The sequence below is a fragment of the Asterias amurensis genome, chromosome 11, assembly GCF_032118995.1.
Source record: "Asterias amurensis chromosome 11, ASM3211899v1".
In the NCBI taxonomy this organism is placed as follows: Eukaryota; Metazoa; Echinodermata; class Asteroidea; order Forcipulatida; family Asteriidae; genus Asterias; species Asterias amurensis.
The window spans coordinates 12,810,842-12,822,867 of NC_092658.1; the positions used below are offsets into that span (position 1 = coordinate 12,810,842).

General features: G+C 38.0%; 1 protein-coding gene across 4 annotated transcripts in view; it reads right to left on the minus strand.

The window, feature by feature from the left end:
- LOC139944385 (uncharacterized) overlaps positions 1 to 12,026 on the minus strand; it is a 67,962-nt gene that overhangs the window by 38,915 nt on the left and 17,021 nt on the right. For all 4 annotated transcript variants that reach the window (XM_071941394.1, XM_071941393.1, XM_071941391.1 and 1 more), the window contains exon 3: positions 117 to 389. In XM_071941394.1, the coding sequence (XP_071797495.1) occupies positions 117 to 389 (273 nt within the window). The remainder of the gene's footprint in view (positions 1 to 116; positions 390 to 12,026) is intronic.

Consider the following 12,026-nt stretch of genomic DNA (forward strand, 5'->3'; position numbering starts at 1 on the left):
TCAAAAGCACTGGGCACCACGGCAATTGCCGTGGGTGCTGTGGTTAATTTCGAGGCCTTTATGACAGCCAAACAAAACATAAGTCTATATAATAGTGGACTGGGGTGGAAACTTACGTGCGTCCGCAGGATTTAAAATGGTAAATGTTTCCGCACTTTTGCTGTAACCCGCCAATGTCATGGAGTACAGCCCCATTGAGAACTGCCTTTGGTTGATCGGGCTGTTGCTGACCACCTCGGCGTATGTTGCGTCCCCATCGACTTGAAGGGTGCCCCCGCTGTATATCAGGCTGTATCCGATCACAGGGTGTTCAGGAGGCTCCCAGGATACGATGAAGGAGTTTGGACCGGTGAACTGAACCAAGACGTTTGTGGGTGGGTCTATTACGGCTGTGGGTAAAATGGGAAAGACAGAGATTTTGAACCATTAATTACTCACTGGTTGTTAGATGAGGATGTCATACATAATCGGCACAGATAGGTTAAACATATTACATTAACAGACTTAAACTCTCAAAACTCTTGATCCGGATTTTGATCCGAATTAAGGTTCCCAAGGGACCTGACCAATTTCTTGGTCAAGCTGACCAGGAAAGTCAAGCTGACCAAGAGCTAAAATCTCGGTTTAAAAAAACCGAGATTTTAGCTCAGACTATATACGGTCTTTATACTCTTCCGGGACATTTTGACACAGATTCAGGATCACACTGACTCGGAAATGGGTTAAAGCCCCTGGGACATCCGGGTCAATTCTTGACAAGAGAGTTTTTAGAGTGTGAATTAAAATTATAATAGGATCTAACCCGTCAGTGGAGCGGTATGTTATGTAAGTTTTACCAGAATGAACGTTGATCGATATAAAGGGAAAGTTTGTTGAGAAATCGTCTAAACGGATGATATTAAGACTTTCCAACAACAATATTCTTTCACTCACATGAGTACAACACACAGAAGTAACAGTAAACCTGTTTAGATACGTAAACAACTCCCAACAACTATGATCATTCTATCACCTGTATCTTCTTTCACTCACATGAGTACAACACACAGAATAACAGTAAACTTGTTTAGATACGTAAACAACTCCCAACAACTATGATCATTCTATCACCTGTATCTTACAAACTAGCAAGCCTCCTTACTGTGAAAACTAGATTAATAAATGCATTTAATATTCTTGAAGTATGTTCAAGGCTCCAGGTATGTCTTCAAGACTTCAAGTCACGTAGATCATTTTCATGGTTGAAGGTCATTTCGAAAAAGGTTTGTAGAATTGAAATACTGAATGCACAAACACTGAAGCATTTCTTTCATCAAATTAAAATCATAACAATCACTGAATGATTCTTAAAATTCTTCAATACTGCTTTGTAACACGAGTACGTAAAGCAGATTGCATGGAAGAAAATGTATACGATACATTGAGGTAAGATTAGTAATAATAATAACTAGTATTATGAAATGTTATCTGACCGAGAATATAGGTCGGGTCAGCATGTCATGAATCAAGTCGTGGACAGAAATGAATCATTAATTTAGTATGATTAAACCGATGGTTTCATGGAAATTGCCAATTGGACAGAAATCAGTTTTTTTCTTTCACCAACTTAAAAAATAAAAATAAATTAACACTTGCTTGCGAGAAGTATATTACAAAATTATAAGAATGTCAGGGTATTAAACAATACCGAGTTCATGGAACCATGAAAGGGATAGCAAGAAGATAATCATGTGTTAAAGAGGAAAATATGACTGTTCTCTATTTCATGTTAACATAACTTCAAATTACTGAAGCGGATGCTTTTTATGTTCGTTTTAAAGCCATTATACACTTTCGGTAAACAGTATTGTCCAAGTCCCACACTTCGTGTATCACAACTTACATATAAATAAGAATCCTGTGGAAATTTAGGCTCAATCGGACATCGGAGTCGGTGAGAAAATAACGGGAAAACCCACTCCTGTTTTCGCGCGTTTCGCCGTTTCATGACATGTGTTTATAACAAATCCGTAATTCTCGCTAACGAGAATTTATATTGTTTTACCGTTTTCTCAAAAAGTAAAGCATTTCATGGACTAATATTTCAAGAGAAGTCTTTCACCATTACCTTCTGTAAACCCTGTAAATTATTTGTAAATCTGTGAACTTTTTTTTTTTCTGTACCGAAAGGGTCCAATGGCTTTAAGGTTACCCCCAACTTCCATTACAGAAATAAATCAGTACTCCTACGATTTCCTACTCCCTCGGTTTCCCCCAAACAGTCTCTCCATTCGTAGTCAATTTCGTAATCCTGTTTTTGCCAATAATCTTCCCATCTCATAAAATAATCCCCTGTAGCAGAGGAGAGGTCCCTTTATGGGCTTTGGCGGGAAGGCACCAGGGAAAGTACCAAATTAACGTCTTCTAACAAGTTGCATAATTAATTTGCCTGTGTGTCATGATGTGACGTAGAAGTTTGTACATTGGATCTGATCTCTACGGTCATGCAACGCTGGTATCATTCTTTTAAAGGGAATACCTTTAGTTTTAGGAACCGTTCGATTGTTTCATTCCTAAATAAATATGCAGATAATCTATATACAATAGAACTAACTTGTGAAACTTTTATTTCATTTGCGTTTTTGAGATATCACCGAAACTCCAGAGCGATTATGTCCATGCACGAATAATTCAAATTGGCTGGGTTACAAACTGATGTGTTTTTCCATAACCACATTGCTTCGAAGTGAAATGATTTTCAAAATGATTTATACTATCGAAACATGATCTACCAAGTAAGTTTGTGTTATCATAAATTGTATGAGTGATTGCCAAACGTATACCTTTAAGTCTATGATTATTGATAATAAACAACTGTGACCAAAATTTAAAGAGGGGGTCCACGGTTTTTGACTTTTATAATCCACTCATCATTTCCCATTGATGTAAATCTTAATAAGTAAGTTTGTATTGCCATTAGTTTTTTACCAAACCTTCCCTTTAAGGCAATCATTCAGACACGCAAACCAATCATGTAAAGATTGGAAGTAATTTTCAAGATGATTATGATTCCAAGATGTGATACTTTACCAGATGTCATCCCAGACATAAGGAATGGGAACTATTCGCGAGTTCATCCAACGACCAGGATTTTAGATCAACTCAGGATCGCCAATAAAATCCAGACAGAAGTGTTTTTGGAAGTTGGAATAACCAGTAATCTACAGAACAGCACCAAAAAGGAAAGCTGGGTCAGATTGACCCAGACAGGGTCGAGGTCAGCATGAACTGTTTTGTCGGGTCAACCAGGATTATGAGCTATATCCTCGGCCCAAATTCTTAGAGCCTGCTTGTGTATAAAATATGTTTTCGACATATTTCTGCTAAGAAACAAAAAATGAACAGGTTCAGTTATATACAAAATGTACATGTAAAGAGGTATTTCACAGGTTGGTATAAACCTTAATCTGGTCAGCATATCTTATTTCTTTAAACTGTGCTTTGGACTATGTGAGCCCGAAAACGGGTCACGCTTACCCGCAATATGACCTTCATGACCCTATTTCGGGTTAAATGGAACACAGCTACTAGCTACTTTTAATATAAACGTGTGCTTTTTGGTTCCCGTTGCATCTGTCCTGTTCGTCTGTTTTAATACAACCAATAAATAAATTATTTTGTTTTAAGGATCGATTTTGTCTGTTTATTTTTTTAATGGGGATGGACTGCGACAAATTCACAAAGTTGTTCTATTAACAGTATGATGAAAATGCAAAATGCATCCAAAAATACAATACAGTTATGAACCGACGACGACGGTGTAATATTCAGAGTAAAGATTTTTATATCTTCTATCCAAATTGGCCCAAATTCCGAATTGGGCCAGACGCATTTCTGGGTCAGGAAGACCGGAAACCCAGCAATCAACGTTTTTCAAAACTGCTGATACCAAGTCCGGCTCAATCCGAACTTTAATGTCAACCGAACTTTAATTACTGATATGAAATGATGATATTTGATACGGTTGACCTAAAACAACTGCTGAAGAACAGAGCTCAAACATTTTCCGATCAAAGGGGATTAATCGATTTTGCTGAACATCTGGGTTGGTAGACTGGCAGGGAACATTAAATTTATTATTACGGTTAATAAATTCATCCTTGATTGTAAATTCAATGTTTCAAGGCGTGGCCACCAGCACGTGGGTGAGTCGTATTTGATTTGTGTTATCTTCATATAAGAACAGATGGCACGATTAAAAGATATGCTTCGCTGGTTTACAGTGACGAGTATAGTAGTACTGTCTGCCGAGGTGGCTGGACGGTGTTAAGGGGGGGGGGGGGGGTAGACTAGTATTAGTCCCATGTTTATTCGGATAATGAGATCGGTTAAACCGCGCGATTTCGTTTCCTCTTTTTTCTTCCCCAACCCAAACGCGTGTAGGCCTATAAGTGCGTCTAAGCCCATTAGGTTCAAAGTTAAAACAGTTTTTCTGAAACAGGGACGTCCCGACCTCAGTCATAGTTTTGTAGATCCGAAAATCTTTCTTATAGGCCTTTACATATATTCAAGGTGTCGACAGAAGAGTAGGTTTTGTGCATTTGTGGTAATTCGTATCGCCAAGTCCAAATCTGGTTCCAGAGTCTGAAGTTCCTCAATGGTTTCACAATGTACGAGTTATTAAAACCAGTCACGAGTCCCATATATTTCAATATACAGTTATTGGCCCTATGACCAGGGCACTAATGTAAAGCGCCTAGAGAATTAAGTGTTAGTTATTAGGCGCTATATAAATCGAAAGTTATTATTATTATAATATAGCGCAGGGACTTTCACAAGTCTAAACAATACAGAACGTCGCACATTAACCGGAAGTGATGACGCGTACATCCTACGTAATTTTTGTCGGTTGTCAACCTTTGGTTGTAATGGCTACTGTTTAATATTACACATTACTCCATATGTTTATATACTACTAGAGAACTTTCTGTAATGTAACCATGGGATATAAAGTTACCATGCTGGTTTACGGAAGAACGGTTCAGTACCCGTCCGTACGACTTAACAAACCTGATCTTTAGAAACCAACAGGGGGGAATTACGGCACAATTTCATTCAGTCGTGTCTTCATTTCTTTAACTGTTTATTTTCTACTGGTAGGACGCTCAAGTCTGCGAGTGCGCTTTGCTAACTATTTATTTTGTAAACTGTTCATTTCGGCTTTTAGCCTCTGTATTTGCAGTATTTTAATAAACCATAAATAATAATTTGCAACTATCAAATAGTGAAAATTAAGTCAGAAATAAATTTGAAGTTATAATTTAAAGTTGCTTTAATATTCGTTTAAAGCCATATGACACTTTCGGAACAGTTACAAACAACTTACAGGGTGTACAGAAGGTATACATGGTGAAAGACTTCACTTGAAATATTACCCCATGAAATGCTTTACTTTTTGAGAAAACATTTAAAACAATTCTCGATATCGAGAATAACGGATTTATTTTAAACACATGTCATGACACGGCGAAACGTGCGGAAACAAGGGTGGGTTTTCCCGTTATTTTCTCCCGACTCCGATGACCGATTGAGCCTAAATTTTCACAGGTTTGTTATTTTATATATAAGTTGTGATACACGAAGTGTGGGCCTTTGGACAATACTGTTTACCGATGTTGAGCGATTGCTTTAAAGAGAAGTTGTACGTTTTGGTAGCTGCTCCTAAAATCAATGGCAATACAAACTTACTTGGTTAGAAGTAGAGCAGCTTTCGATGGTATACAGCATTTTGAGAATCATTTCAGTTCGAAGGTATTATGGTTATGGAAACAGATTTCAGATTATATCCCACACATTTTGAATCTGAAAAACGTCCGTCTTTGTCATCAGAAACGTTTCTCAGATTGTGTATCCAATTACCAATTATTCTCAAACACTTACTAAATAGGATTAAAACAATCGAACGGTTCCAAAAAGCATACATTGCCTTTAAACCATCAGCAACCCTCAGATTATTTCTTCTTCTTCCTTTAAAGTTCTGCTTCAGAAAATGTGAAGATTACCGCACTGTGGCTGGGCGCACGCGTGAAACCATGGGGCCGTATAAGCCAATCAGGTGCAGAACCATAGAGGGATTTAAGAGACTCGTACTTTTTTGACATGTAGCACCCCTGTCAACTTTACATTAAATAGTCACCATTATAAAGTACTTATTGGCAATAAGCCAACATTTATTTACAGACACAGAGACCGGATGTAATTTTAATATACTGGAAGTTGTAAAATCATTCAAATTATGATTCTGAAAATAGCTACTAGACTTTGCACTCGAAATTATGAGTTTATAAATCAACTATTTCCTCCCATTGGTGAATACTACAAGAAACTCATAAATGAAGCCCTTTATGGAACAGAAATTTCAATTTTTCAATCGACAGAGTTGGCTGCTCAAATCAGTGCCTGTAGAAATTAACAAACTTACTCATTCTCTCCCCGTTTGCACATAGCTGACTTTCGTTTCAATTTTCGCATAAACCAACAGTATATAAGATACTAGAGAAAACCTTTTTTTATGGAATCGAAGTTTCCATTTTTGTTCTAACAAAGCAGAGGATAGCTCCTCAAAATGCCTGCTAAATATGAACACATTATACTCGCCCCTTCTCTCCCCGTTTGCACATAGTCAACTTTAATATTGGAGGCCAAACCGGCTCTTTTCAGCAGAGATTTACACATGGTTGTACCCAGTATAGTTTATAGTTTCTTCTTATTTAATATTAGAATTAATGTTTGAGTTTCCCTAAGGTTCCAACATAGAAACTACTTTTATGGAACCAGAGTGTCAATTTTTCAACACAGCAGAGTTGGCCGCTACAAAAATGTCCTGTATATAACCACATAACCTCCCCGATAGTCATTTTGCATCCCTGATAATCAGACGCAGCCCCACGCAAAGGCCTACACCTTGTGAAACAAAAAGCTAATATAAGCTGTCCAAGTTGATCAATTAATGTAATCACTGTTGTGACATGTAAATTAAGATATGTCGGCCTGGGTGAGGTTATCGTCACGTTGGAGTTCATGAGCAATTGGGTCTCGACCGGACGAGCTAAAGAGTAGATATACAAGCCGTTTTGTTCTTTCGCGGTGATAGCGAAATGGCTCTGCATCAGTTTCGCGAGCTAGTTGCGCGAGCCATTTGGCTATCACCGTGACAAACGACTTGTCCACAAGTCTAGCTAAAGGAGAACTTGACACGGGAAAACACCCGCTCCAGAGTCCCTTAAGTCTAGGACTCCATGTGACCGGAAGACATGTCTTATTTACTGCCAATCTATACTAAAAATATAATTAAACCACTCTTAATTTCACCTTGACTTTTAATTATGAAATTTTTATAGCATAATGATCAAACATCCCTCCTCTATCAAGCGACCTTTCTCAGCATCGAATTCACATCCCATCATCGCGTACAAAGAAACCTCTTTTCTCTCACTGCAACGCAGCTGTCCGTACGTCAGTTTCTGCTCAATGTTTTTACAAGTTTCATATTTTGCCTGCGGCGTTCAGTTCAATTTCTCCCCTTGATCCACATCAATACGCTTCGGAAGTTTCACCTTTAAAAGTGGACCCCTACCCACAAGATAAAATCCCTTTTACGCCAATCCTTTTATATATCCACCTTTCCCTTGGTTTTATATTTAGCCCAAAACATTCCTAAATCAATTCCATACATCTGTATATCGATACCCTTCACCTTCCGTGGACTTCAAAAACCATTCCCTGGAATTGTGCTTTAGTGTACGCTCCAAGACAGTGACTCATAGTTTCTTGAGTCATCGTTGTCGACACTTGGTGACAGTGTGGATGGACTAGAGTAGGATAGAGATGGGGGGGGGGGGGGGGGTAGTCTGGGAACCACACGTGGATGCAGCTAAATTATGAAGAGAGTGGTCGCGCCATTAAGATAATTAGCAAGATACATCACTGCACTTTTGAGGATACTCAAGATGTGTGTCTTGAAAATAAATCGAGAAGGCCAAGGATAGTAATTATTTCCAATTTAAGAATGACCTCATGCTAATAACCAAATTGCTCTCTGACGAAATCACTTCCATAGAACCCTTGCATGAGGTCACACAATTAATAGCGCCCTCTCTGAGGCGAAATGAGGCAGACTACGTGATGATAGCTGTTCTTGGTGTGTAAAAAGTAGTGCACATAAATAACCTCAGCGGTCACTCTCATTGGCCCAGCTGTCTTTTCAACACAGGCGAAGTTTCGATCACGAATGCCTTTCCAAAACATCGAGAACAACAGGTGCCAAATTGTAATTGAGCCGCCTTGTGTCACCAAACGAGGTAGGTAGAACCAAAATACAACCAAGGTTACACCACACCCACATCTTTGATAACAATACAAAGGAGAAGTTATCTTGGGTTGTGACACAACCTTGTCAGTCTTTTCTATGATCCCCTTAGAGGAGAGGAATCACCTCTAAGAGGGTTAAGACCTGGCTTTGTTGGAAGCCAGATAATTTACACATCTTTGAAGTTACATATGGAACATAACTTGTGGTTTAGTGAATGAAATCCTTCCTTTAGCTTACCGTAGGAAGGAAATACATTCAAGTGCAGTTAAAACAAAAGCCATCGGCACCATTGTTCAGAAAGTGTTCCTTCTGTTTCCAAGGGAAAACACAAGACTTTGACAACACATGATACAATTAAAAACCACCAAATTGACAATAGTATAGAACTGAACAATTACAAGCGGGAGATACTGTAAACTATAATTGACAGTATTTCCCCATCGCAGATGAAACATCAATTGACAACAATCCGAAGATGACAGAGTCTTCCGGTAGGCCAACTATAGACTAAAAGGAAGGAATCAAATCTTGTCCAGAACGGAGGCAAATATTTACACCAAAACAGGTTAACTGCTTTAATACCTCATTGTTTGGGCATAGGGGTGTTCCCAAATAGATGAGCTCATCACCGCAGGAGATCCGAGATGGAACGCCAAAGTGGCAACACCAATATCGGCCTTTCGCATCGACTTATCGGTCTGGAAAAAAAAGGACTGATAGATCCATGTCAAAGACATAGTGATCAAGGCAAAAGTCTGATTAACCAATGCCATGGACGTGTTTGATTGATCAAAAGACTTATCAATCGACACAAAAGACAAATGAATGGATCGATGCACATGACTGATTGATCGATGTAAATGACTAAACGATCGATGCAAAAGACCGATCATACGATGCAAACGACCGATCGATCCATTGATCGGAATTTATCTTTGATCAGGCTTGAGACCCACAGCGTTCTAGATGACCACTGATGATCCACAAATATGTAAAAAATCCAGAGGCCACAGGCCTAATTGATTTGACTTAATGCACAAACAATGTGGCTGTTGCCTCCGTCCTGTTTATGCATGTATTTCCCACTGCAATCAGTTTCATAAAAAGGTCGCTAACACTAAATGAAATTTCCACATGTGATAATGTGTAGTCATTACAACCAGTGAACCGCTAATGGTCTGAAACTAATGTAAAATCATTACGTAGGCCTAACACATATTCTTGAGAAGATGGTATGTGCTCCTACGTTCCATTTTCGTATATATGCTAAATTATTCAATTCAATCAAAACATTAATTATGTACGTTCTATTCCCATATGTAAATCATATTATATAAAATAATTTATTATATTAAATTAAGTGAAACAAAAAACAGTACAGGGTTGCTTAATAAGTCGAAGCTATATAGAACACTAAACCAACCTTTTACAGACAATACTCAAAGCACACAAACAAACGAACAAAGAGAAAAACAGGACAATGGACGACGGACAAAACAATAAAGACAGAGACAAACTGAACAATGAAAATATTGTTATTAAATGATATTCAATGTCAAATGTTAAGAAGATAACACCAAACATGAACAACACAATTATGTTACAACAATATTGAGAGAGAGGCGCTCTATTTTTAGAACCTAAACCGTTTTGATCTGGAATTTCGTCTTTGCGAGGGCAAGGCCATTTTCAAATTTGCAAAACCATAGGGATGACTTTTGTAAGGGCACAAAGACTATAAATGACTGTGGAGACACGGCCTCCATGGTCTGTTTCCAGCAGTATTAAAAAGATGACATTGAACTCAAAATGTTACCTCCAGTATCCTTACAAACAATAGTTACTACAATGAGAACTGGGTCGTATCCAACATAGCGGCTACGGCTACGACAAGACTGCCGCGTCATCATGTCTTGGGATGTCCATAACAATACCCTGAGCAACAGTTGTAGCCATAGCTGTAGTTGCTAAACCAAAAAAGGTCTCACTGTGGTTTAAATAAATAAATAAATGTATTGAGGAAAAGTATAACTTGAAACTGTGTGGCGGAAGTCTAATATACTCTCTAAATACAAAAGAGTGAAAAGGCACTCTTTGAAGAGCCATAGGGACAACTGTTTTTCGAGTGGTCTTCCACTCTTTTAGATTGAAGTTTGCATCTTTTTGAGTGGTCTTCCAAACTCTGTCCTGGAGTGAAACCCCTCTAAAAAGTAAAATAACCACAACTCTTTTAAAAAACCAGGTGAGGGACAACTCAAAATGTAAAGAGTGGTGTTTTTCGCTTCTTTACATTAAGAGAGTAGGCCAGGTTTGCGGTAGCCCTATTTGTATATCTCTGATGTGATTTCAGGATAAAAGGTATCAACCAGTCACGGCTAAAAACATTTAATGTATGTTAAAATGTTGTCAAGATTCCTGGCAGGTCACATGTCAAGAGTCCTTCCATCTGTTATTTGGAAAATGATGAACATAGGTGAGATATGTCATTGCCTCCTGGTACGGTCATTATTGTCTTTTCATTTAGGAAAGTATTCCTAAATACTTCTAGAAGGATGAAAAGATCCGCCGGAAAGAAAAAACAGCACCCAAGTTGATTGATTCTGCAATCTTCAATGAAATTGTAAAAGTCGATTCGAAACCATATTGATTTAGAACACTTTGTTTTTCTGAAAAACCATATGGACATTCTATGAGTTGTGGTTATGGTGGCTCTTAAAAATATTGGTTGTGTAATAATTCGAAGTTTAGAGAAGCCGAACAGCTTTCATAAATAACACAAATAGTAATTGTTGTTGCAGAAGTTACTACTTTTCTAACATCCTATAATATACACTTTGATTCTTTGATTAACATCTATATATGACAACACCCATGATGTCAATTTATAACTCAAGTTTGCAGTTAATTGTATATCCACATGCAAGGTTTCAAATCAAATTATTAACACATTCCCTTCAAAACATATTTCTGGCAGAAACCGCATAATCTGATGTTTTCACTGGATGAAAACACCAAATTTAATTCATGTTCCTGAAAATGTCCCAAATGTAACACTTATCACCTTACGAATAGCAACACCAAATTGGTATCAATCCTGTTTTTGTGAAACTGATAATTAAAAAGAACTGACTGTATTTCCCGGGTAGAGTGTTGAGTATCTTGTTTTTTAGCCAAATCTGGACGAATGGCGACTCATCATATTTCCGAAAAAGCATGTGTCATAAGAAATTAGGATATTAAAATGAGAGATGATGTCTTCACATGTCCCGTTGGCTTATCTTTGAAAGATTATCTTTTGAATTATTAAGTTGAGTTAATCAAATGCCCAGTGTGAACAGGGGTGTGATTGTGGCATGTTGGTGAGAAAAGACACACATCTTGTTTCGGATGATGAACTCAACAGATGTGTTTTTTTTTGTTTTTTTTTTTTTTTTTGGGGGGGGGGGGCAGGGGGAAGTCTCTGATAAAATCTGTGGTTGCCATGGAAGTAATTTAAAATATGTATCAACAAACAACGATGCGAGACGGGGTACAGCCTTTTTCAACATCTGAAAATCCCTAAATTTAACTGGGAGGGGTGGGGGACAAAACAGCATCAAGAAAAGATAACTTTGTAGGCTCTTAACCCGGAGATCCATAGTTTCTAAGTTCCTTCCAAGTTTTCAGCACCTTGCAA